General features: G+C 37.9%; 1 protein-coding gene across 1 annotated transcript in view; it reads right to left on the bottom strand.

Annotated features, from left to right (window-relative positions):
• The window catches only part of ELMOD1 (ELMO domain containing 1), a gene marked incomplete at its 5' end in the record, with an annotated part of 60304 nt that extends 35424 nt beyond the window's left edge, over positions 1–24880 (bottom strand). The window contains 5 exon segments of the mRNA NM_001078108.1: positions 4513–4642; positions 8831–8928; positions 9913–9941; positions 10079–10224; positions 24786–24880. Of these exon segments, the coding sequence (NP_001071576.1) occupies positions 4513–4642; positions 8831–8928; positions 9913–9941; positions 10079–10224; positions 24786–24802 (420 nt within the window).
• Between the last annotated feature and the right edge of the window lie 1673 nt (positions 24881–26553).

Raw genomic sequence — 26553 nt, 5'->3', positions numbered from 1 at the left:
AAAAACCTCTCAATAAACAAAGTCCAGCACCAGTAACCTCCCCAGGCAATGGAAATATAAGAAAAAATAAATAAACAGGGAATAACCAAACTTACAAGCTTTTCCCTAGCCAAGGCATTCATAAACAGAATGAAAAGACAATCTATGGACTGGGAGAATATGTTTGCAAACAATGCAACCAACGAGGGCTCAGTTTCCAAAATATACAAACTGCTCATGCAACTCAATAACAAAACAACAAACAACCCCAACCAAAAAATAGGCAGAAGATCTACACAGACATTTCTCCAAGGAAAACATAGAGAAGGCCAATAGGCATATGAAAAAAAATGCTCAACATTATTAATTATTAGAGAAGTGCCAATCAAATCCACAATGAGATATCACTTCACTCTGGTCAGAATGGCCCATCATTAAAACATCTACAAACAGCAAACACTGGAGAGGTGTTGGGGAAAGAGAATCCTCCTACACTGTTCGTGGGAATGTAAACTGGTATAGCTACTGTGGAAAACACTGTGGCGTCTCCTCAACAGACTAAAAATAGACCTGTCATCTGATCCAGCAATCCCATTCCTGGGCATATATCTGGACAAAAGTATAATCTGAAAAGACACCTGTACCTCAATGTTCATAGCAGCAATATTTACAGCAGCCCAGTTATAGAAGCAACATAATTGTCCATTGACAAATGAATGGATAAAAACAGAACACAACTCAGCCATAAAAAAGAATGAAATAATGCCATTTGCAGAAACTGTGGTATTGGAGAAGACTGTTGAGAGTCACTTGGAGATCACAGCAAGGAGATCAAACCAGTCAATCCTAAAGGAAATCAGTCCTGAATGAATATCCATTGGAAGGACTGATGCTGAAGCTGAAGCTCCAATACTTTGGCCACCTGATGGGAAGAAATGACTCATTGGAAAAGATCCTGATTCTGGGAAAGATTGAAGGCAGGAGGAGAACGGGAAGACAGAGGAAATGATTGGAGGGCATCACTGACTCAATGGACATGAGTTTCAGCAAGTTTTGGGAGATGGTGAAGGACAGGGAAGCCTGGCATGCTGCAGTCCATGGGGTCGCAGAGAGTCAGACATGACTGACTGACTGAACAACAACAGAGAGATAATCATACTAAGGGAAGTAAGTGAGAAAGACAGATATCATATGGTGTCACTTATACGTGAAATCTAAAGTGTGATGCAAATGAACTTATTATGAAATAGAAATGGACTCAGAACATAGAAAACAGATCTGTGGTTGCCAAGAGGGTAGGTAAGGAGGGATTGATTGGGAATCTGGGATTAGCACATGCAAACTATTAAATATGGAATGGATAAACAACAATTCCTACTGTACAGCACAGGGAACTATGTTCAGTATTCTGTAATAAACCATAATGAAAAGGAATACGAAAAAGAATATGTATATGTGTGTGTATGAAACTGAATCACTTTGCTGTACACCAGAAGCTATTGTCTCTTGAGTATCCTGCATTGGCAGGGGGATTCTTTACCACTCGAGCCACCTAGGAAGCCCCCAGAAACTAACATAACATTGCACATCAACTGTACTGCAATAAAATTTTTTAAAATATGATTAAAAATAGGCAGAAGATTTGAATAAACATTTTTTTCTAAGAGGGCATATATTTCACCAACAGATACATTAAAAGATGCTCAACATCATTAATCCTCAGAGAAATGCAAATCAAAACCACAGTGAGAAATCACCTCATTCCTGTCAAAATGGCGATCATCAAAAAAAACCACAAGGAAAAAATGCTGGTGAGGATGTAGAGAAAAGATAACCTTCGTATACTGTTGGTTGTAATATAAATTGGTGCATCCACTGAGAACAGTATGGCAGTTTCTCAGAAAACTAAAAGTAGAACTACTATATGACTCTGCAATTCCACTCCTGGATATATGTTCAAAAAAACCTGAAAACACTAATTTGAAAAGATACATGTACTACAATGTTCAAAGCAGCATTATTTACAGTTGCCAGGATACGGAAGCAAACTAAGTGCCCAGCAACAGATAAACAGATAAAGACATGGTATATATATTATACATACAATGGGATTCAGCCCCATGGACTTGGAGGATATTATGCTAAGTGAAATAAATCAAATAGAGAAAGAAAAATACTACACAATATCACTTACATATGGAACCTAAAAAAATAAACTAGTAAATAAAACGTTAAACAAGTATCATAGATATAGAGAACTGGTGGTTACCGGTTGAGAGACGGAAGCATGGAGGGGCAAGATAAGGGTAGGGCATTAAGAGGTACAAACTACTATATATAAAATAAGCTATAAGGATATTTTGTAAAGCACAGGAAATATATCCAATATTTTATAAGTAAATGGAGTATAACCTTTGAAAATATGAATTATTATTTAGGGCATCTCTGATAGTTCAGTTGGTAAAGAATCCTCCTGCAATGCAGGAGACCTGGGTTCAATCCCTGGGTGGGGAAGATCCCCTGGAGAAGGGAAAGGCTACCCACTCTAGCATTCTGGCCTGGAGAATTCCATGGACTGTATAGTCCATGGGGTCTCAAAGAGCTGGACACAACTGAGCCACTTTCACTTTCACTTTCATTGTGTATAACCTGAAACATAATACTGTACATCAACAGTACCTCTATAAAAAGTTTTTTAAATAAAGTTAATGATGAAAAAAATTAAGATAATGACCATCAAGAATCCACCTGCCAATGCAGGAGACACAGCTTTGATCCCTGGGTTAGGAAGATCCCCTGGAGAAGGAAATGGCAACCTACTCCAGTATTCTTGTCTGGGAAACCCATGGATAGAGAAGCCTAGCAGGCTACAGTACGCATGGTCACAAAAGAGTCAGACACAACTTAGCTACTAAATAACAACAAAAATCGTCCCCCTGCCTATCTCGTATAGTTATGACTATAAAAATAACACTGACATACTCAAATTGTATCATAAAAGTTCTTGATCTGTATCTATGACTTCAATAATTCATTCATTCACTCGTATTTGCTGAAAACCTGTGTGCCAGGACACAAACAACAGATCAACTAAGATGATGTATATCAGGTACCCAAATGTCATTGATTCAGAGGGCATTTTAGTCATTTTAATGAACTGCTCAGGAGCATATGGCCAGTGCGTTAACTACAACATGTCTTTTCTCTTTCATCACCTCTTATTTCCCACCTTTGAGTTCCTTTAATTAAAGTTGACTATCCCTAGCAGAACACAGGAAAAAACTAACCAAAGAGATGAAGCTCAGCCACTAAGTAGCTAAAAGTAAGCAGAGGAGAAAAAGAAGAAACTATTGTTAAGAATAAAACTATTGTTACTTTTAATGACTGACATCAGATCTAGCACTAATTAGTACGGATAAATGAGTCATCTGCTTAAGCATTTACATACACAAAAATATATACTACACACAAAATCACAAAAGGATACACTTTTCAAATTATAGTTTCTATTTACATTTTTCAATGAAATAAGTTAAAGCGGCTAAACAAATGTTTTCTTCCAATTTCATTACCGCCATTTTGAATTCTAGGAAAGGACAAAGAAGCACTCCAACTTAAAGAGCATCTATTTTCAGAAATGAATTTATAAAACATTTCAGATGAATAGTTCTAAAGACTTGTCTTCATTTTTTAAAGTTTTATTGATGTGTCATAATATAGTATCAGATCAGATAAGATTTTGAAGATTTTGCTTTGACAGCCAAGAAGGAGTGTTTAAAACTGCATATTATTCTTCAAACAGCTTTAATACACCATATATAAACTTTTACCTACTCTTTAATACTCTCCAAGTTACATGAATAAATAATCCTCATTAAGATCTTCGGTAATTTCCCCAGGGAGCTATTGTGGAAGCAGAAACCAACTTCATCTTCTTTGACGTCTACTAAAAGCCATAAGTGGAAATCCTAGGTCACTCTTTGACTAATGCTATTTCTATTGGTTTTCGACACAGTTAAACAATCTAAGTGAATGTGAAAGTATTATAGTTGCTCAGCTGTGTCTGACTCTTTGCAACCTCATGGACTGTAGCCCACCAGGCTCCTCTGTCCATGAAATTTTCCAGGCAAGAATACTGGAGTGGGTTGTCATTCCCTTCTCCAGGGGATCTTCCCAACCTGGGGATCGAACCCAGGCCTCGTGCATTGCAGGCATATTCCTTACCATTTGAGCCACCAGGGAAGCTCTAAATAATCTAAACTTGAGCCAAATGTGAGAGGCCATATAAATCACCTCTCATGCCTTTTTAGATCACACATGAAAATTGGCTTTAACTTCTCACATGGATTTTCTACTGAAAAATTTACCTTCAACATCTGAACTAGCAAGAAAAAGTAGGTTTTACCTATTATTTCAGTGTTCGTGTCATATTCACCCTGGTTTCCCCCACATCCAGACCGGTGCCTAGCACACAGTAGGGGCTTGACAAACAGCTGACCTAAGTGAAGAACTGAAATGTGTTCAAGGACTGACCTTCAAAAGCATTTCTTCATGTTGGGGATTATCAGAATCGTAGGATTCTCTGCGCAGTTTTTCCACATCTGCAATAAGGTTTCTGTAGCCAACAATTTGCAGAAGGCAAGCCTGAAGAGAGATTCCCAATCTAAGGTGTTAAAAAATAGAAGAAACACATATGAGGAAAAACAAAACATATTCTTTGGCGTTTGTTCACTTAATGTATGTACAATAGGGCTTTTCATATTTATATAATATTTAGGAAATTGCTCAAATAGGATCTAATAGAAGCACAATTTTTAACTGAAACTCCACATGGACAATTGTGGAAGTCAGTTAAAATTTACCTCTCATTCCAGTCTTTTCTTAAGTCAAATTGCAATAATATGGCTTAAAAACATGGGAGCTCTTTATGCAGGTGACTTGAAAGATGTAGAAAATACAGGTGGTCATAGTTTCTTAGGGATCATTTTACTCCCTTAGGTAGATACATCAGAAACTCTTCAGAAGGGTGTGTGTGGGCAGCTATTTAGTGTGAGAGAAAGAAATCGTCCCAGGGGCTTAGGGGTAAGAGAAATTTCAAAACAAATGAAAGCAACAAAAATTAAAACACTTCTGCTTGCAAGCACCCCTGACAGATAAGTCAATGCCAAGAGAAAGAACTCACTACTTTACATTTCCCATTTCATTCGAACCACTCTACTTGTCTGAATGCTTTTTCTTATGCTGAAACCAAATGTGCTTTATTACAAAATGGTTCAAATGCTGTTCTCAGAGAAAATATATTTCCACATTTCCCTGCCACGTCTATTAATTTTAAGACGAATTCTTTCTTCCAGTCTCATCTCCAGGGTCTTATCTCAAATCCCCACTTTCTGCTGTTCCTTCTCATGGGACATGGTTTTCAGATGTTTTACTATCTTGCTCAGTCTTCTCTGAATGTACAGGTTGTTTGATTATCAGTCCCCTTAAAACATATCACTGGAACAAAAATCAACCTGGCAAGCATGACATAGAGATGATCATTATTTCCTGTGATCTGAATGCTGTTTTTCTCTCCTATAACACAAAATGTGAAATAGAGTCTCCTTAAGCAGTCAAATAACATTACGAGTTCATTAAACAGGTGACTAAATAATCACCAAGATCCTGTTTTTCCATAAATTACTGTTACATAAATTACCCTCCTGTATTCATTTGATGGCTGCTAGTTTCCTTATAGTCATTCAACTTTGTGATTCAACAATAGCAATTTCATATGATGCAAGCCAAGAATTACTGCTCAATATACTCTGACTTCTAATTCACTCACTAAATTTAAACATTTTTTGTTGGAATGGGGGGTCATCATAATCACAACGACAGTGTCATAACCATCTTTTTGGAGAGGGAAGAGATGTATAGAGTTTAACTCAAAGTTGAGGGCAATAGAAAATCTTATTTTAGGACTGTATGTTTATTTCAAACACAAAGGGCAGTGTCAGATAACCCAGAACACTAAACTGATATAAAACTGAATGTTCAATTTAAAAAAAAAACCTAAATCTGATATTTAAACTTAGGAAAAAGGCACAGTGGTACTCATCACCCAGAAAATCAACAGAGGACAGAGAAGACAGTTAATTTGGAGCAAAGAGGAGAGTGGGAAAAATAAAAAAGAGAACAAGGGAGCCAATTCAATTTTACAGTAGTAATTCTTACCACCACCATAAGTGGCACCTGAAAAAATGTATAAAACAAAGTAAGGTTAATAGTAGTGATGGCTTGATAGATTACATGGTATTTCCCCCAGCTCTATTTCTTGATTTTTTTTCCAGAAAATTATTTAATTTTTTAAAGATCACATTTTGTCAATGTCAAACTGGAAAAAAAAAAACACTAAAATTCATATTCGGCTGTAAAATACAATCTATTGGGTCAGGGTCTAACCATAACCCTAAACGCTAACCCTAACCCTAATTTCTGCATTGTTGAAATTTGCCATTTGATATTGGAATACAGTCTTAAATAAATGTGGCCATGTTATACATCATTTTAATGCACATTTCTTGCTTTACGTTTTTTGCTAATGACTTATTAGATGCTTTTTATTTTAAATTTATTTGACACTGTGGAAATGATGTTTAGGCAAAAAGCAAATCTGAACAATTTTCTCATTCGAGTTTAAATGGATTGTAAAGCAATGGAGACAACTCACTGCATTTGGCCCAGGAACTGCTTATGAACATACAGTGCAGTGGTGGTTCAAGAAGTTTTGCAAAGAAGATGAGAGCCTTGGAACTGAGGAGCGCAATGGTCAGTCACTGGAAGCTGACAATGACCAACTGAGAGCAATCATCGAAGCTGAACCTTTTAACACAAGAAGTTGGCGAAGAACTCAACATCAACCATTTTATGGTCATTCAGGATTTGAAGCAAATTGGAAAGGTGAATAAGCTCGATAAGTGGATACCTCATGAACTGACTGCAAATCAAAAACTGTCATTTTGAAGTGTTTTATTCTATGTAACAACAGCAAAGCTTTTCTTGATTGGATTGTGATGTGTCATGAAAGTGGATTTTATATGACAACTGGCAACAACCAGTTCAATGGCTGAACCAGAAGAAGCTACAAAGCACTTCTCACAGGCAAACTTGCATGAAAAAAAGGTCATGATCACTGTTTGACGGTCTGCTGCTGATCTGATCCACTACAGCTTTCTGAATCCCGGCGAAACCATTACATCTGAGAAGTATGCTCAGCAAACTGAAGATTTGCACCGAAAACCACAATGCCTGCAACCAGCACTGGCCTACAGAAAGGGCCCAATTCTCCACGACAATGCCCAACCACATGTTGCACAACCAAGACTTCAAAAGTTGAACAAACTGGGCTACGAAGTTCTGCGTATCCACTATGTTCACCTGACCTCTCAAAGTACAACTACTACTTTTTCAAGCAACTCAACAACTTTTTGCAAGGAAAACGCTTCTACAATCAGCAGGAGGCAGAAAATGCTTTCCAAGGGTTTGTCAAATCCCAAAGCATGGGTTTGTATGCTACAGGAATAAACAAAAATTTCTCATTGGCAAAAATGTGTTGATTGTAATGGTTCCTATTTTGATTAATGAAGCTGTGTTTGAGCCCAGTTATAATGATTTAAAATTCACGGTCCAAAACCACAATTAAATACTACCTATAAAAGTTTTTTCTTCCTAAAGGAAATCAAAAGAATAGATGGTAAGGAAACACTTCTGAATGAAATATATAACTTTCATAAAAGAGACAGAAAAGATTTGCTATTAAATCTAACCCAATCTCTATAGGTCTAATATATCTCTCATGCTTAATTGTAATCTTAAATTTTAAATGAATTGCATTCTTACCACCATTTCAGAGAAATAAGTCAGGTTTCAAAAAGACATTTACTATATAATTAAATCATATTTAATAAAGCTGAATAAGGGAAAGCAGCTAATTAGCTGAAGCATCTGCAGAAGAATGCTATGGATACCATGTGGAAATGGAGTTTTGTGATGAGCAATTAGCTAGTACCTGGAATCCCTCCAACATAAGAGACCTATGCTAAGTGCACCCTGAATGTAACATCTGAAGTTCTTAAGTATGCACATCTAAAAGACAATTTGACTGTTACCTACCTAAACTGTATCTGACTGTATCTGCATACAGAATTTATTCTACCCAATATCCTTAGACTAAAATTTTACAGAAAAATTCCTGTACCCAATGGAAAATATAAAGCTAATTTTAAATATCATGTACATTGCCAAATGCATTTTAATACTTCCAAGATAAGACAACTAATTACAAAATTCTAAAGTCTTCATATAAAAGTCATCTCTCCTCCCACACATGTCTGTCTTCTTCACAAGCAGGTAATAACTGTCTCCAAGATTAACAGTCTGTCATGAACTGAAGAAATATTCTTCATAGAGCAGAGTCAGCTCAGGCACATTTACAATTTGTACATTTACTGTTAATGTAAAACATAGGCAGCATATGGAGTGACTGTTGATGGATGGGCACCCTTTATTTCATCTTCTGATATCAAGGGCGTCCATCAGATTTCTTACATTCATTGCACCTCAAAGCATAAACATAAATCACAACAGAATTACAAAGTTGCTGCTATTTACAAAAATGAAAAAGGCATCTTTTTTCTTTATTTTTCACCTGAAAGTCAAAACATGCAGATAATTATCTGGGGCAGAGAAAGGAGAGAGAGAGAGAGAAAGCGTGTGTGAGAAAGTATTTAGAAACAGCATATTTAGAAATACTAAGTATGTGGCATGTGACTTCTGTTTTATATTTATAACATGATGAACATATTCTTACTGTGGATTTATGTCGGGGTTAATTTTTTTCAGTTCCATGATGTCGTCTATAGTTTTTTCAATAGCATCAGGATGAACACTCACTGAAGTCTGTAATAGCTAGAAAACAAGTTTAAATCAGTTCCCTTGTCATGAACACTAGTATCTTAAGTGGGGTCTAATTAAATTGGGGCTTCAAATATTTGTTTAAAGCTTAAAAACAAAAATTCATGTAGTCTTTAAATTCTAGTAAATTTGGTGTTTTTCTGAATAAGGTAATAAACATAAAACAAAAATACATAAGCTTGTTTTTTTTACCACTTCCATCTGTTTCAAGTTACTCACATAGAAATATTATATTTTCTTTTTCTCACTGAATACACATGGTTTCCATTGTTAATGAGTATATGTCTATGACTGTGTGAAGTACATAGGAGATACAGTCTTAAGGATGTCAAAGTTAAATATTCAAGAATCTTAAGAAACAAATTTTTCTTTCTTATGTGGGTGCTTAACTATGTGCTAGAAATGCTAGCATAGTGGCTTGGAAAATCTTGAGTATAAAGTTAAATGATTTGGATATTGAGGAAGTAGCAGAGAGATAACACTTCTCTTATTTCCATGGAATATTTATGATTTGGAAATGAGATATAAAAAGGGATGAATTCAACAATGAAGTAATATGTGCAGCATAAATCTGTCTGGAAATTCATGAGTACCTGCTTTTAGATAAAAAGCACAGTGGTTTGTGATGGGAAAAAATTCTTTCTTCTCAGTTTGCCTTAGTATACATGTGCTCAGTCGCTCAGTTGTGTCCACCTCTTCGTGACCGCATGGACTGTAGCCTGCCAGGCTCCTCTGTCCATGGGATTTCCCAGGCAAGAATACTGGAGGGGGTTGCTATTTCTTTCTCCAGGGAATATTCCTGACCCAGGGATTGAACCTGGGTCTCCTGCATTGCAGGCAGACTCTCTACCATCTGAGCCACCAGGGAAGCCCATAGCCAGAGGTAAATTTTGTTTCTGAAAATTTTTACTTTTGGATGATTGGAGGTAAGCCTCCAAGTGAGAAGTTGCTGAAAAATATAGAAACAATTTTACCTACCTTACTTTTTGAATCTCTCAGTGATGTTTCTGGAAAAGAGATAATTTTAAAAGCTATTCAAATATTATCTTTTACAAGTGGTTTACAATTATTGTACTGAAATATAACACTGTATCTTCAATTACAGAAAGTCTACATTGTGCTTACTTCTTTGTTTCATGCTTACCAATTTTCATGGTTCTAGAAGCTCCAGGCTTGGTATTATAACAGATTCGTTGCAGTTCACATCTTCCAGTCAGTTTTCTCATTACAAATTTCAGGCAACGCCACAAAAATTTACAATAAAAAAACAGGCACACCTGGATCAGCATTCTGTCAAAAATAAAAGACAGCACTCTTCCAACAGAACTCTGGAAGAGAATAGAAAGCAGCCACCACCAGCAAGCAACAAGCCCAGAAGAAAACCAACCATTAGACTTCTTGGGTTCACACGCATATTTCCTTATTTCAATCCCATGTTACTTTATTTGAGGTAGCTACAAAATCCATCATCAGGAGTGAAGCCCTAGGTCTGTAAGGACATACCTACTATGACAGCAAGCTCCAGAATGCCTATTCTAGTAAATTTGATACACCAACAGAGGGTGAAGCATGGGAATCCTTTCTTTTCCTACCTTTGGCTAAAAATATTTTTAAAACCAATCAGTACCTTGAATACAGAATCCTTGTGTTTTAGAAGCTGTCTCTCCTATAGCCATGGGAAGAACATGCTATAGCAACCCTCATCTTCTGCCTCCATGAATAGCCTCTCAGCTCACCCTCGTAAATTTCCAGTTTTTCCTTGGTGCCTTTTTTGGCTACTGTTTATTTCTTCCCTTGCTCCCATTTTTCTCCTTTCCTCTGCTTTTGTTTTGGTACTATTGTCCTCTTTAAGGCTCGATTGTGTGGCCACCTGTCTTTTCTGCTGACCAATCCCAATACTTCTTGGATGTGCCAGAATGCCTCCTTATCAGCTCACTGAACAAGCATGTTGACCTTTGGTTCTCCAACATTCTCTGATTTAAACTTTCCAAAATCTCCCCCTCTTGACAAGTTTGTTCCGGGCTCCTGCTAAACAAAGTTTTCTTCATTGTACACCCTATCTCACTCCAATAAAGTATTGGAACTATACTTTAGGGGACAAACTATAAAATATATCGTCACCAATCATGTACTTATCCACAATGTCTCTGGCACATGTGAATTTGCATTTTATGGCAACTTTTAGTTTTTAATACAAGTCTACATATTTAATATGTGAATCTACATATTTACATATTTAATATGTAAGTCCACATATTTAGTTTTTAATATGTCTACTACTTCATGATACTGTTAGGAGTCTCAAATGACTCAGGCTATAGAGGTAAAGATTTATTATCCAGGAACTTGTATTCAACTCATCTTCTTTGAATACTAGAGTTTCCCTAGAAGGTAGAGTTGTTTTCCTAAAAGGCAGAATTATTTATAATACTTCTTATTGGTGTCATTTCTAAAAGATATTTTTCTCACATGTTCACTAATTTCCTCCAATTCTAACATAAGGTGATCCAGGGTCACTCAGATGAATTAGTGTAGTTAACTAATTAATTAGTGTAGTTAAGCCTCTGTGATGTGATGATTCCCTGATTTGAACAAATACCTTAATTGTGTTCCTTTGTTCAACTGCTCTGGCTCCAATACTTCGAACAGCTTAAGTTAAAAACAACAATTCCAACAAACTAACTTGTACAAAAGCATGAAGTTTATATCATATAAATGCAAAGGGAACAGAGGAAACATATAAGTAACCAAAACCGCTACACTAAAATATGAGAGAATCCTTTGTAGATAATAAAATTGGATTCTAGAGTACCTAATAACATAAAATATCCAAAGAACATGTATGGAATAATATATCTTTTCTTATAATAAATAAAACAAAAAATTTAATGATGATATACAAACAAGGAGAAACAGATTGGCAGGATATTCAACAAAAAGGTTAACAGAGGTTTGTCTGGGTAATGGAATCATGAGTAATTTTTACTTGCTTTTCTGGTTAAGTAATTTTCTTTTTTAATATGTATACATTATTTTAAGAAAAAAGAAAGTTATAACAGTGATCACGAAAAATCACTACAAACAAGTAGATATGAAATTTCTATATGAAGTCAGATTCTACTGAAAGACAAAAAAATGGATTTACTGTGTTGTGAAGTCTGCAATTCAACTGTTTTAGTCAAATATGTTCTAAGATCTGTTAAGATTTAGATTACCAGCTTCTAAAAAATGTAACCCTGAAAATAATTAACGGAACATTTTAATTAGATGAGTAAGAAATTATACACAACTTCAACTCGCTTTCTTGAAAAAATTTTCTATTTTTCCAACTATTGGATAGCTATGACAGAAGAAAAGATTGAGCAATATCCTTATTAACTGGTTATCAGCCAAACGGTAATGATATTAATAACTGGTTGGCATTAATCCTATTACTAAGTCAAAAATAAAGCTTTCCATGATATCTGCCCTTATGGTACCCATGTGCAACTTCCTGTAAAGTCTGTCTAGCATGTGGGCCAGCTACTCAGATGAAGCCTCTTTTAAGTCTATACATTAGGACTGCATAATAATCAGGTTCTTATAGTTCTCTAAATCTGCCTAGAGAAAAGGTTCTAATTACTGTTTAAGGAGTATCTTTGTATTCACCCTATTTAGGTACAAGCCAATTAAGTTAAACTGCAGAAAATTTCCCCCATGCAAATTCTTCATCAGATCTATACAAAGATGTGGCTTGAGACCTAGAGGTGACCTTCTAGGTGGCAGGAAGCAGTCAGATGTAGAGAGGCTTATAGCCCATCTATGATTTCTCCCACTGGCCTCCTTGCATATGAGAAGAAAATGCTTGGGGAATTATTTTGCATCAGACAATCTTACACAAAAGGAGAGAAAAGATATCATGTTCTATGCATTTCTTTTTTTCAGTTCCCCTGAGGATATTCACACAGTCAAAGACAACAACATCTGGTGGAAACCCACAATGAGGGGTTAAAGATGATGTCTCATTTCTTAGGGCTCACTAGCTCTGTAAAGTACATCACAACTCTCTCATATAATCACAGGAAGAATATCACAAATCATGAAAGAGAAATGCTCCTTTCAGTTGTGAAAGTGTTAGTCACTCAGTTGTGTCTGACTCTGTGACCACATGGGCTGTAGTCTGTTAGACTCCTCTGTCCATTAATTCTCCAGGCAGCAATACTGGAGTAGGTATCCATTCCCTTTTCCAGGGGATCTTCCAGATCCAGAGATTGAACCTGGGTCTCCTGCATTACAGGCACTGACTTTTATACACTGCTTCCTTACCCTTTCATAATTTCTGGGCTGATAGTCCAATTATGTTATTTATCAATAGTATCCAGGATATATTTTTATTTTTTCCCCTTGTTTTTCTAATTGGCCAACATGCCCATAAATATTTCATTAAGCAACCAGCTTGTTATAGTAGGCACTGTACTTTCTTTGTATGTGAGGTATTTTCCAGCCAATCATCAGATCAAACCATGTTTTGCCAGATACTATTTATTTTGCATTTAGATCATAAACCTAAGGCATGGTCAGAGAAGGAAACATCAGTGCTACCTCTTAATTTGGAAGTCTTATTTTGATGAGAACAAGTACCCAAGTTGCTTCCTCATGAAAGGACCAGATCAGCAAAACCTCCATATGAGCACCTCAGGATGGCTGTTCCTCATCATCAAATGCTACCTACCAGGAGATCATTCCTTAAATGTTTGAATCTATTTCAGTGTGTTAATTATAAAGTTTGTGGGAAAACTGCTTAAGGTCCAGAGAACAATAAAAATGATTAAATATTTGGGAAGAATGTTAAAGTCGTTTGTCATGTTTACCCTGAAAAGGAAGAAATTAAGAAGTGCATCTTTAAATGCTCTTAAGAGATCCAACCTTAAGAGATCTCCTCCATTCTGAAGGAGATCAGCCCTGGGAAGGAATTCCTTCTTTGAAAGGAATGATGCTAAAGCTCAAACTCTAGTACTTTGGCCACCTCATGCGAAGAGTTGACTCATTGGAAAAGACTCTGATGCTGGGAGGGATTGGGGGCAGGAGAAGAAGGGGATGACAGAGGATGAGATGGCTGGATGGCATCACTGACTCGATGGACTTGCGTCTGAGTGAACTCTGGGAGTTGGTGATGGACAGGGAGGCCTGGAGTGCTGCGATTCATGGGGTTGCAAAGAGTTGGACATGACTGAGCAACTGAACTGAACTGAACTGAAGCTAATCAGTAGTTGGTTTAGGAAAAAAGAAAGAAAGGAAGGAGGGAGAAAGGGAGAAAGGTGTGTCCCTTTCCATTCTGTGTTTAGGAATAGGAACTTTTGGATTTATAGTACTTTTCCTTCTTTTAATTTTATCTCCTTTCTGACCGCATGCTTGGAATGAAGGCATCTCAAATATACCTATGTGGCAGATCCCATTTGCTTTCTTTAATCCTATCCTTCTGTTCCTATTCTTAGAAGAATTACTGACATATATTCTTTACCACCTGAACCCTATGTTCAGAGGGTTTAAAGCGCAGCTTGTTTTGTTATTTCCTAACTTGAATCATCAAACCAACAGTCTTAGTTTTATTTAGGAAGATAGTTTGATTTATTCTTCATAACACTATCCTTAGTTTTCTTAGTTCTTATGGAAGATTCTCAAATCACTACTGTAAAGCTCTGCTATATTGTATAGGAACTTAACAATCAAATTCTCAAGACTAAAAAAAGAAAATACTGTCACATCTCCTGTTCTTTCATATGTGTGTGCTTTTGTGTGTGTGTGTGTTTGCCACGCTGCATGGCTTGCTGGATCATAGTTCTCTGCCCAGGAATTGAACCAAGGCCCACACTCAAAGCACAGAGTCCTAACCGCTGGCTTGTCAGGGAATTCCCACCATCTCCTATTTTTAATAAATATATGTACAGATAGCAGGTTTTTTGTGTTTGTTTCTCTTTTTTCAATCACAGCTTCTTGATCATGTTCCAAAAGGAGCTACTGCAGTTTCAAAGATGAATGCCTTGCTTAAGCACTGGAAGAATCTGATTTAACATAAGAGCTACTTATACAGTCTTATACAGGGCCCAGGGTTCATGTCCCTGTCCAGGAACAAAAATTGAATAAATACACAAGAGCTACTTACTCATATTCTATTTCCAACATTTTCTGTTACTGTTATTTACTAATATGCTGCAGAGTGAAGTTTATGGCTGAATTCACAGCAATGTCCTTCCATAAGGCAAAAATGATCACTTTTATCATTTAACATTCATCCCCTAGTTTGCACAAGAATAGCCACCCAATGTAAATTATTCAAACTGAATCCTATCTCTACCAAATAAAAGTGAGCTCCTGTCTCGTGCGTCTTTGTTAGGGGAATCCATTCAGCAGTGATAAGGCCTCGAAAACAGGAGATGTACCTAGGACCCTGTGGTCTCCTGTTTGTGGGGTGGGGGTGTGGGTACCTGTACACTACTCCATCATCTTAAATTTGTGACTCTGATATCTTCTTTTGGAACAGGAAGAGAAAAGTAGCTTATTTTGAACAGTTTCAATGAATTTGCTACTGAAAGTTAATTCTTGCTTGAAGGAATCCTATAATAAACAAGAAATACACTACTGGTGAGGAAAGACACATACAAAATAATCACAATTCTTGGATCAAAACAACTTTCTTAAATGAAATACTTTCATCTGAATGGCCATAAAGAACAGCAGACTACTGAATGTTTCCAACATCACATGTACTTTCTGAAATGACATTTTAAAAATTTTTAGTTGCTCTATTGAAGTTCCCAATTAGGAGCACTGGCAGTCAGGTGGAAATTAACTCATCAACAGGTATTTGGCCTAGTAAATGGGTCCTTCTAAATAATGAGAATCCATAGGAAAAGAGGCTCTGGAGGACTTGATACATGGATTAGAAATGTGAAATCATACAAATAAACCATTTGTGGGCCTCTAGAGAAACAAGATTATCTCCCTCACATTAAGCAGCAGTGAGGCAGTGTGCAGCCCCTTGGATGGAATTCCATCATTCTTTTTTTTTTTTTTTTGGCCTTGTGGCATGTGGTATCTTAGTTGCCTGACCAGGGATGGAACCTGCATGCCCTGAAGTAGAAGCACAGTGTCCCAGCCACTGGACCAGCAAGGAAGGCCCTCTCCGGCTCTTTTCCATCATTCTTTATCTGAAAAGACATGCTGCCTTCTAAAATTAGTGGGTATAAATCTATCATGGATAGACATTATTCCAAATGCTATTGCTATAGTAAAGGGCACTATTTTTTAATTCTGGGACATTTTATATGAGGGATTAGGGAGCAATAGCTGACTGTGGTACAACTGAAATAATAATGGTTTATTCTTTTCCTTTCAAAGAAGAGAGACATAAGCTTCTCTTAAATTGCTAATGAGATCACTATTTAATTAAAAACAATGTTAAATCCATCCATTTTACAAGATTTATTTTTAAAATTCAGGTTTTTTTTCTATTTGGACAACATACTTACTAGTTTATTTATAAGAGAATCAGCAAACACATTATGCTTTGACATTTAGGAAGCATTTAGACAAGGGGACTGACCAAGATGGCAGAGTAGGAAGACTGCTTGCTCACCTCCTTCCATGGCACACCAAACTTGTAACTATTTACAGAGCAACAGCTGATAAGACCAGAAGACTAGCAGAAAAGATCTTCTACAACTAAAGATATAAAGAAGGAACCACAACAAGACAGGTAGGAGGGGTGGAGATGAGGCACAGTCAGACCCCTGGGTAGATGACCCACAAATGAGAGAACAATCACAACTGCAGAGGGTCTCCACATGGAGCAAAGAGGTCAAGCCCAACATTAGACTTCCCAGTCTGGGGATCCTGCACCAGGATGATGATCACCAAAAGGTTAAGGTCTGAAGGCCAATCAGGGGACCCGGAGAGCGGTAGGAAAAAGACCTCACTGTTAAAGGGCACACACAAAATCTCACGGGGCTTCCCTGGTGGCTCAGGTAAAGAATCTGCCTGCTAATGCAGGAGATGCTGGTTTGATTTCTAGGTCTGGAAGATCTCCAAGAAGAAAATGGCAATCAGTCCAGTAAAGTTTCCATGGACAGAGGAGCCTGGTAGGCTACAGTCCATGGAATCCCAAAGAGTCAGACATGACTGAGTGACTCAACAACAACACAAAATCTCACACGCTCTGGCAACCAGGGCAGAAGCAGTCATTTGAAAGGAGCCTGGGTCAGACCTACCTGCTGATCTTGGAGAGCCTTTTGGAGAGGCAGGAGGCAACTGGAGCTCACCCTGGGGACACAGACACTGGCAGCAGCCATTGTGGGGAGTGTGTCCTACCATAGGGACATGTGTGCTGGCAAGTGACATTTTAGAATCCTCCCTGGAACTTAGCTCTGGGACCTGGCCCTACCCACCGGCCTGTCAGCACCAGTACTGGGATGCCTTAGGCTAAGCAATCAGCTGGGTAGGAACACGGTCCCATCTACCAACAGGACTACTGCCTTAAGACCCCTGCCCACTAGAGGGCCCAGGACCTGGCCCCACACACCAGGGCACCAGCACTAGCCCTAGGACCCCAGGGCCTCAGCCCTGTCCACCAGCATGCTGACACCAGCTTCAGGACCCTGGGTCCTACAGCCTGAGACCCCAGGACCAGGGCTCACCCACCAGGAGACAGACACCACTTCCAGGACCACGGCAGTACCCCCACAGCCTAACATGTCACAACCCAGCCTATCCAACAGCAGGCCAACACCAGTTCTAAGACCTCTGAGCCAGGCACCCTAGGATCCAGCCCCTAGATCACTAGTGGGATTATACAAGCTTTGGGACACCCCAGACCCTGCAGCCAGCTGTGTCAGGAGTTGGCCTCACCCAGCAACACACAAGATACCACCCTACATCAGCTCCAGGACCCCCAGGGCTATGCAGCCGGAGAACCCAGAACCTGGCTCTGCCTACCCCAGGCTGATAGGATACCAGTTCTGAGACATTTTGAACACCTCAGCCAGTCATTGTGGGATCCAGCCCACTCACCAATGAGCTGAAACTATCTGGGGACACTCCAGGCCCTGCAGTGGGCCATATAATGAACAGGCTCCGGCCATCAGCAGACCAACATTTGATCAAACACCCCCAGCCCCACAAACACTTGTCCTGGATCCCAGGTCAACCCACAGGAGGGCCAACACTAGCCTCTGGAATCCCCAAAGTGCTATCTTGTGACCCATCCCTGCCACCAGCTGCCAGCAGCTTCTGCACAAAGCAGGCTTTGCAACCAACTGACCAAGGCAGGGGTAGGGGTGAGAGGTAAGAATAGCCATGCCTACCAGACCATCTACAGTATTCAGCCCACTGCAGTAGAAGGTGGAGAAGTAAATGGCAACCCGCTCCAGTACTCTTGCCTGGAAAATTCCATGGATGGAGGAGCCTCGTAGGCTATAGTCCATGGGGTCACAAAGAGTCGGATACAACTGTGTGACTTCACTTTCTTACTTTCTATAGTTCCTTTTGGGGAAGGAAATGGCAACCTACTCTGATGTTCTTGCCTGGAGAATCCTATGGATGGAGGGGCTGGTGGGCTACAGTCTACGGGGTTGCAAAGAATCAGACACGACTAAGCAACTAACACACACACAGTATAAGGATGCATGTAGTCCACATAGGGGGCACCCCAAGAGCACTGAGCTCTGGTAATAAGAGGTGAGTGTACTGCTGGGATACATAAGACATCACCTATGAAAGACCAGTTCTCCAAGGTCAGAAAACAAAACAAACCTTCCAAATACATGGAAATAAAAACAGCAGAAACTGGAGCCTATTATACAGAGTCAAGTAAGCCAGAAAGAAAAACACCAATACAGTATACTAACACACATATATAGAATTTAGAAAGATGGTAACGATAACCCTGTATGCCAAGACAGCAAAAGAGACACAGATGTATAGAACAGTCTTTTGGACTCTGTGGGAGAGGGAGGGATGATTTGGAAGAATGGCATTGAAACATGTATATTATCATATGTGAAACAAATCGCCAGTACAGGTTCGAGGCATGAGACAGGGTGCTCAGGGCTGGTGCACTGGGATGACTCAGAGGGATGGGATGGGGAGGGTGGGAGGGGGATTCAGGATGGGGAACACATGTACACCTGTGGCGGATTCATGTCAATGTATGGCAAAACCACCACAATATTGTAAAGTAATTAGCCTTCAATTAAAACAAATAAATTTATATTAAAAAAATAAAAATAAAAACAGCAAATCAAGCAAAATGAGATGGCAGAAAAATATCTTCCAAAGGAACAAGATAAAACCCCAGAAGAACCAGGTGAAGTAGAGATAGACAATCTACCTGATACAGAGGTAAAGTTAATGACTTAAAGATGTGCAAAGAACTTGGCAGAAGATTGGATGAACAGAGTAAGAAATTAGAATTTTTTAATAAAGATTTAGAAAATATTAAGAAGAACCAAACAGAGATGAAGAATACAATAATTGAAATAAGAAATACTCTAGAAAGAATCAACAGTAGCTTAGATGAGGGAGAAGGCAATGGCACCCCACTCCAGTACTCTTGCTTGGGAAATCCCATGGACGGAGGAGCCTGGTGGGCTACAGTCCATGGGGGTCACGAAGAGTTGGACACAACTGAGGGACTTCACTTTCACTTTTCACTTTCATGCACTGGAGAAGGAAATGGCAACCCACTCCAATATTCTTGCCTGGAGAATCCCAGGGACGGGAGCCTGGTGAGCTGCCGTCTATGGGGTTGCACAGAGTCAGACACGACTGACGTGACTTAGCAGCAGCAGCAGCAACTTAGATGAGACACAGGCAACAAATCAGTGAGCTGGAAACACAGTAGTGGAAATCACTGAAGCTAAACAGAGAAGTAAAACAAATGAGGCCAGTTTAAGAGATCTCTGTGACCACATCAAGTATACTAACATTCACATTATATGGGTCCCAGAAAGAGAAAAGAGAGAAAGGGACAGAGCATATATCTGAAGACATAAGAGTTGAAAAAGTCCCTAACCTGGGAAAGCAAACAGACAGGGCAGGAGAACTAATATTGTAGGTTCAAAAAACATGTCATGGCAAGCTCTGATGAGGTCACCTATAGGAAACTGCCTAGAAAACTCTTCAGGTTAACATATTCCAATAAGGGTATGGATACTTTGTTTTAATACAGGAAACAAAATAATTTGAAATATATATGTGTAAACATGTGTACCTCTGTATGGGTCTATATATAATATATACACATACATAGATATATATATATATGTATGTATACATGTGTATATTTATGTATGTATATACATATGTGGTGTGTATGTATGTGTCCTAAAAAAAAAAAGAGAAAACTATGGCTAAAAGTACCAGTCTACAATGAGAGAGGTATTCGGGTGTACCATAAATCTACCATTTTTTCAGGACTTTGCTTCAACATCCAAAAAATATGCTCAGTTAAAGTCTCAAGTGAGGCTAATCAAATTCTGGAAGAATTACATGAACCTGCACCTTCAGCCCAGCAAAAGCAGTGGAAATTAGTTGGTGCTGAATGGAAATGCTACCCAATTAAATAGGGAAGTGTCTGAAGTCTGACTTCAAATCTACCCTCAATACTGTATGACTGTGCACAAGCTACTCATAATGGAAGGAATGGACTAGATATCTGGCTCTAAGATAAAGTTAGACATATGTTTTAAGGAAAAAAGATTTTCTTTTTTTTTTTTTTTGGTCTGACATCTTTTTATATAAGGGCTTCCCTAGTGGCTCAAACAGTAAAGAATCCACCTGCAATGCAGGAGACCCAGGTTCGATCCCAGGGTTGGGAAGATCCCCTGGAGAAGGAAATGGCAACCAACTCTAGCATTCTTGCCTGGAGAATTCCATGGACAGAGGAGCCTGGTGGGCTACAGTCGATGGCGTCACAAAAGAGTCAGACACGACTGAGTGACTAACTTTCACTTTCAGGTTCATCTTTTTCTTTAAGGTCCATATTATTTCTTGGTGAAAGTGTTACCATGCTTCTGGGCTGTTTTATGCCATGCTTCCAAAGGTGTCCAAGAACTGCCCCCCAAATTTATCTTTGCACCTTATCTTGTACTCATCCTAAAAAGGATTTACAGCCAATAAGCCTTGACCACTTGATGCTTGTGGCAGCTGGTCATACTTTCTTAGGCTTTGCTCAAGCACCTTCTCCATGTATTACATCCTCTATCTCTTTCCTTCAACATCAACTCAGTGAGGCCTTCCCTGAATATTCCTGTCACAAAATAGCTGCAGCATGTCACCAATCACATTCTTTCTTACATCTTAATTTTGTAAGTGTGGCTTTATCTCGTTACCAAGTGGTATGCTACTTTAGAGAACAGGCCACCTCATATTCATTTTTGTATCACCCAGAACACCTCACAACAGGTATACAGTAAGGGAGTAACATGATACAGATATTAAGAGAAAAAAACTTTGACGTCAGATAGGTGTGCATTCAATATCTGTGTGCTTTGCATGAGTTTTTTTTAACTTTGTTAATAAACTTTTTGCCCCGTGCTATAAAGTGAAGTATTAATTCCTCTTTTATTACAGTTGTTATGAAGAGAAAATAAAAGTTAAAATGTGGCATAGTACTAGAATTATTAGTAGTACTAAATGTTACTAATTCAATCAGTGGATGAAGATATTAATCAAGTGTGAATGACTTCTAAAACTCCATTTACAGATATTTTTGTGAACTGGAAGCCTGTATCTATTAATCATAGCAGGGAAATACTGTTTCTCCCTCTATTGTTTCATAGCCAGTACAAGTCTGCTCTATATCTCAGTTTCTCCCATGGAGGTTTGAGGTTGGCAGATGTTTTCACTTTCCTCTCTTCTGCTTAAGGAAGGAAAGTAACCAGTAAGGTCCATGCCAAGAAACTGAGATCTTGAGGCTGAAATAGCTGGAAGCAATTATTTATATGGGGTGACTCCTAATATCCCCTTTATTAGAAAAATTCAAAATTAATAATGTTCCAGTGACCTTAAATGTATATAATCTCAATAACTAAATTCTAGTAAAGGAAAAGATCTTGATATAAGTGTTAGGTCCTCTCTGTTATAAACATCAATTGAATTGAAATTAATGAAATATATTAAATAAACTAAACTCTAAGCTTCAGTTCTATTTTGGACTCAAAAAGTGTCCCCTCTTTCTGATCACACATAGACACACTTTCTTCTCAGTTTTATCCCGTGTTTTTTTTTAATGCAGATCATGGCTAAAGTCATACTGGGTGACTATGGGGTACTTATCCAATATCCCATATCTAATGTGAACTTAAAACACACCCTTCATCTGGGTGTATTAATCCTATAGCATTTATTTCTATTTTTTTTTATAGTTTTATTTATTTATTTTTTTTCTCTAATTTTATTTTATTTTTAAACTTTACATAATTGTATTAGTTTTGCCAAATATCAAAATGAATCCGCCACAGGTATACATGTGTCTCATGTCATGTTTTTCCTATTCCCTTAAGCTTTGAGTAGTTACACCATTAACATATGTGATGGTAGCAGGTAGTCAGAGAGAAGAGTGTGGGCTCCATGTACCTTAAATGTGGATTAAAACTCATTTTTTTCCCACACTTGGTTTCTTTAAGATTAACTTCATTTCTTCTGAGGCTGTACATGACCTCAGAAATTGCTCATTCTAGAGTAATTCAGAAGTAGACAGATTAATCACTCTGTGGGCTTTTAAATGATGCCAATTCTCCTCAGTGAAAGTCAACTCCTTATTCTGCATAATATATTTGCTGAGCTCAGGAATTAACACATGATTTGTTCAAGTTATATTTATGTAACTATCTCTTTAGTTCCAATGTAAAGATTGCCAAATTGTCCAGCATCTGTAGGAACGGACCACAGGGAACAGAAGGCAATCTAAATTACCTGATAGGGCCTGTGATGCAGGATTCTTGCTTCTTGCCCTCTTATTCCTCCAAATCCCACAAACATTAACATATAATGAATACACACAAGTTATAACTTAATAAGAATTAAAAACAAAAATTAAAGTCAAAAGCAATAATTAACTAAGAAGAAATGATGATTGAGTTTCCTTTTGTTATTTCAAAACCAAGGATTAACGAGAAAATCCTCATTTCTTTCTTGATGTGTAGCTTATTTTCCTAGCTTCAGTTTCAATGTTAAGTAAAGTTTATACAACAAATGTGCCAAGTTAAAAGAGAACAATTTGTATGAGAACACATAACTGATAGGGATATGCCAGTTCCATCACCCTTGGTGCTGCTCTGTGTGAAATTAGAGTGGTAGATTTCCCACTGTATCGGTTTTAAATCATAAAATACAAATTAATATTAAAAATATAATCTCTATACCTACGCAACTTAACATAATCTAACAGAAACAAATGCTATTTCTCTTTAAATGGCTGGTTTTGAGGCCACTCAGGTTTTTTTTAAAACAAATAAAACATTGAAGAAGAAATTCAGTAGTTCAAGGCTTGGTACACGCTTCACCACTACCACCCCCCCCCCCCCCCCCCGTTTTACAAAAGGAACTCCTAATCTTCAACCAGTATTAAAGCTCTCTGTTAATATGATTCTACAACTAAAAAACACCACATTTACATTCAAGGGAGATTTATAGTTACTAATTTTTCATGAATGTGTAAACAGGTTAATTGCCATGGCAACCAAAAATGTATGAGTTAAATACTTTGATGGTAAATGTCCCAGTGATTTTTCAAATACTATCTTTTTACACATCTAAAATAAACAGGTTGAGAAATATTTGGTACAACAAAATAAATGCTAATGTATGTAAATAATTTAGTTCTAACCTTCTGAGAGGTTTTCACAATTCTAAGATTGGATAAACACCAGTAGCCAACCAAAACATAGTGAATTCCACACAAATAATTTAGGTGCTCCAGAAATAACAATGCAATGAAAACCAGTGGGAAAAAGAAAATCTTAAATTGCATCTACTGAAAGAATTAAATCATTTCCTAAAAGAAATAAGCCAACTAATTATTTTCTTAGAGAAAATAGCCAGAACAAGGGATGAGAATATGAAATATAGGTAGGTCACCAACTTGCAGGAAAGAAACTCAATATTGTAGAGGGTGTGTTTTATTTTCTAACATTCAGGACCAAATTAACTTTATTTTGTCATATTTTAATTTAATGTAAAATTTCTCTGAGCATTTTATTTATAGAACTGTGAATGACAGTCAATACTCTTAAAAGTAATTATGACTATATGTCCAACTAAATGGCTTTCAAAACAAAACAAGATCATTCTAAAGTACACAAACATATATGGCACCCTATACAGCATAATATTCAGGGAACCAAAAATTAGTGAAGATCTCAGAGGCATCACTGAGGCAGGCAAAGCAAAAGCTTAGAATATATATTTTTCTCCAAAAATGAAGATTTGAAAATGCTTGTACGGATTGGCCGGCCAACCAAAATCTATATTTAAAATTACTTTTTTCAAAGAAAAAGATTCTATACAAATTATACTGATTCCTTGACTACTAATTCCTCAAACCTAAACCATCGAAGTATACCTGCCCCATGCTTTTGTGCCTATATTCTCTTGTAATCTCCTATTTGCAAGTATTCTCTCCTAGCATCAGTATGCATATAAAGTTGGCAGAAGGAACTCTATGGCTAAATCATTCTTAGCCAAAACAATGCTATTACATGCAATCCAAAGAGACCTGCTTATAGGATCACAAATGGTGAACAGAAATACTATACTAATTGTTAAGGAAGTCTCTCCATTTCATAAGGCTCATCCAGGAAACCATTAATACTCACCTCAAGAAGTGCTTCATTGTGACTATTTTGATTATCCAGATGTTATACAAACTGGTCGTAAGTGTCTCCAAATTTGCCTTTGTCAAAGTAAACTGTGGGAAGAAATTAGATATATTTACTGTTAATGGGGCTAGAAAAATCAAATTTCTGCTAATCTTAGTAAGCAGATAAGGTGCTATGTACCCAAAACTTTTAACAACCAAACTGACCACACAGCAATGTAATTCAATGGGTGGAGATTAAAGCTAAAGCCTTTCACTTTATAATTACACAATGTCTTTCAAGTCGCTTGCTGGAGAAATTGTTAGTTTCAAGAGCAATCTCTTCAAAAGTAAACTTTTCATCTATTTTGGATACTGTTCCTATATCTTGAAGAATAGTATTTATATGAAAGAGAAAAATGAAGAACCAATAAATTAACTATTCTGATTTCCAGATATCAGATGGTCTTCAATCTGGCAGCCTCAGCCTTTCAGAAGTATAACTCAAAAAATAACTAGAAGCAACTGGTGATGTTTTTTAAGCTAAAAAAAAAACAAAGCTGATAAAAAGCAAGTACTCGAAACAAATGAATAATATGTCCCTAGCTGAGTGCGGAAGAATTGATGCTTTTGAACTGTGGTGTTGGAGAAGACTCTTGAGAGTCCCTTGGACTGCAAGGAGATCGAACAGTCCATTCTAAAGGTGATCAGCCCTGGGTGTTCTTTGGAAGGAATGAGGCTAAAGCTGAAACTCCAGTACTTTGGCCACCTCATGTGAAGAGTTGACTCATTGGAAAAGACTCTGATGCTGGGAGGGATTGGGGGCAGGAGGAGAAGGGGACGACAGAGGATGAGACGGCTGGATGGCATCACTGACTCGATGGATGTGAGTCTGAGTGAACTCCGGGAGTTGGTGATGGACAGGGAGGCCTGGCATGCTGAGACTCATGGGGTCGCAGAGAGTCGGACACAACTGAACTGAACTGAAGTGAACCCCATCTCTGGAGGGCACTCTAAATAAAATGGTGAAATTATATATTTCTTTCATGCGTGTCAGTTTATAACACACTTTCACAAAATCTGCAATATCAAGCTAACGGTCTTCTTCCAACAAGGAAGGACATCAGCAGCTGCCTACAAAGCAGTAAATTGGGATGAGGCAATGGCACCCCACTCCAGTACTTTTGCCTGGAAAATCCCATGGACGGAGGAGCCTGGTGGGCTGCAGTCCATGGGGTTGCTAGAGTCGGACACGACTGAGCGACTTCACTTTCACTTTTCACTTTCACGCATTGGAGAAATGGCAACCCACTCCAGTGTTCTTGCCTGGAGAATCCCAAGGACAGGGGAGCCTGGTAGGCTGCTGTCTATGGGGTCGCACAGAGTCGGACACGACTGAAGCAACTTAGCAGCATGAAGAAACATATAGAGAAGACAGAGTGGCTGAGAGCAACAGCAGAATGAAGTTACCTTAATAAGAGAAAGAAAAACAACACTAGTTGCAACAAAGACAAGGCAAGAAACTAAATGTGTGGACAAGTGGCTTTCAGTAGAGACACAATTACCAACTAGAACAGCCTAGGAATGTGGAAACTCAGCCTAAACAAAAGCCAGTCTCTTCTCAAGTTGAAGTATAGATGATTTACAATATTACATAAGTTTCAGATGTACAACATAGTGATTCATAATTCTTAAAGGTTATATTCCATTTATACTTATTGTAAAATATTCAATATATTCCCTGTTCTGTACAATATATCCTTATAGCTTATTTGTTATATATATAG

Source organism: Bos taurus, chromosome 15 (genome assembly GCF_002263795.3).
Source record: "Bos taurus isolate L1 Dominette 01449 registration number 42190680 breed Hereford chromosome 15, ARS-UCD2.0, whole genome shotgun sequence".
In the NCBI taxonomy this organism is placed as follows: Eukaryota; Metazoa; Chordata; class Mammalia; order Artiodactyla; family Bovidae; genus Bos; species Bos taurus.
The sequence above is the reverse complement of the archived record's forward strand: the minus strand, read 5'-3'. Positions and strand labels throughout refer to the sequence as shown.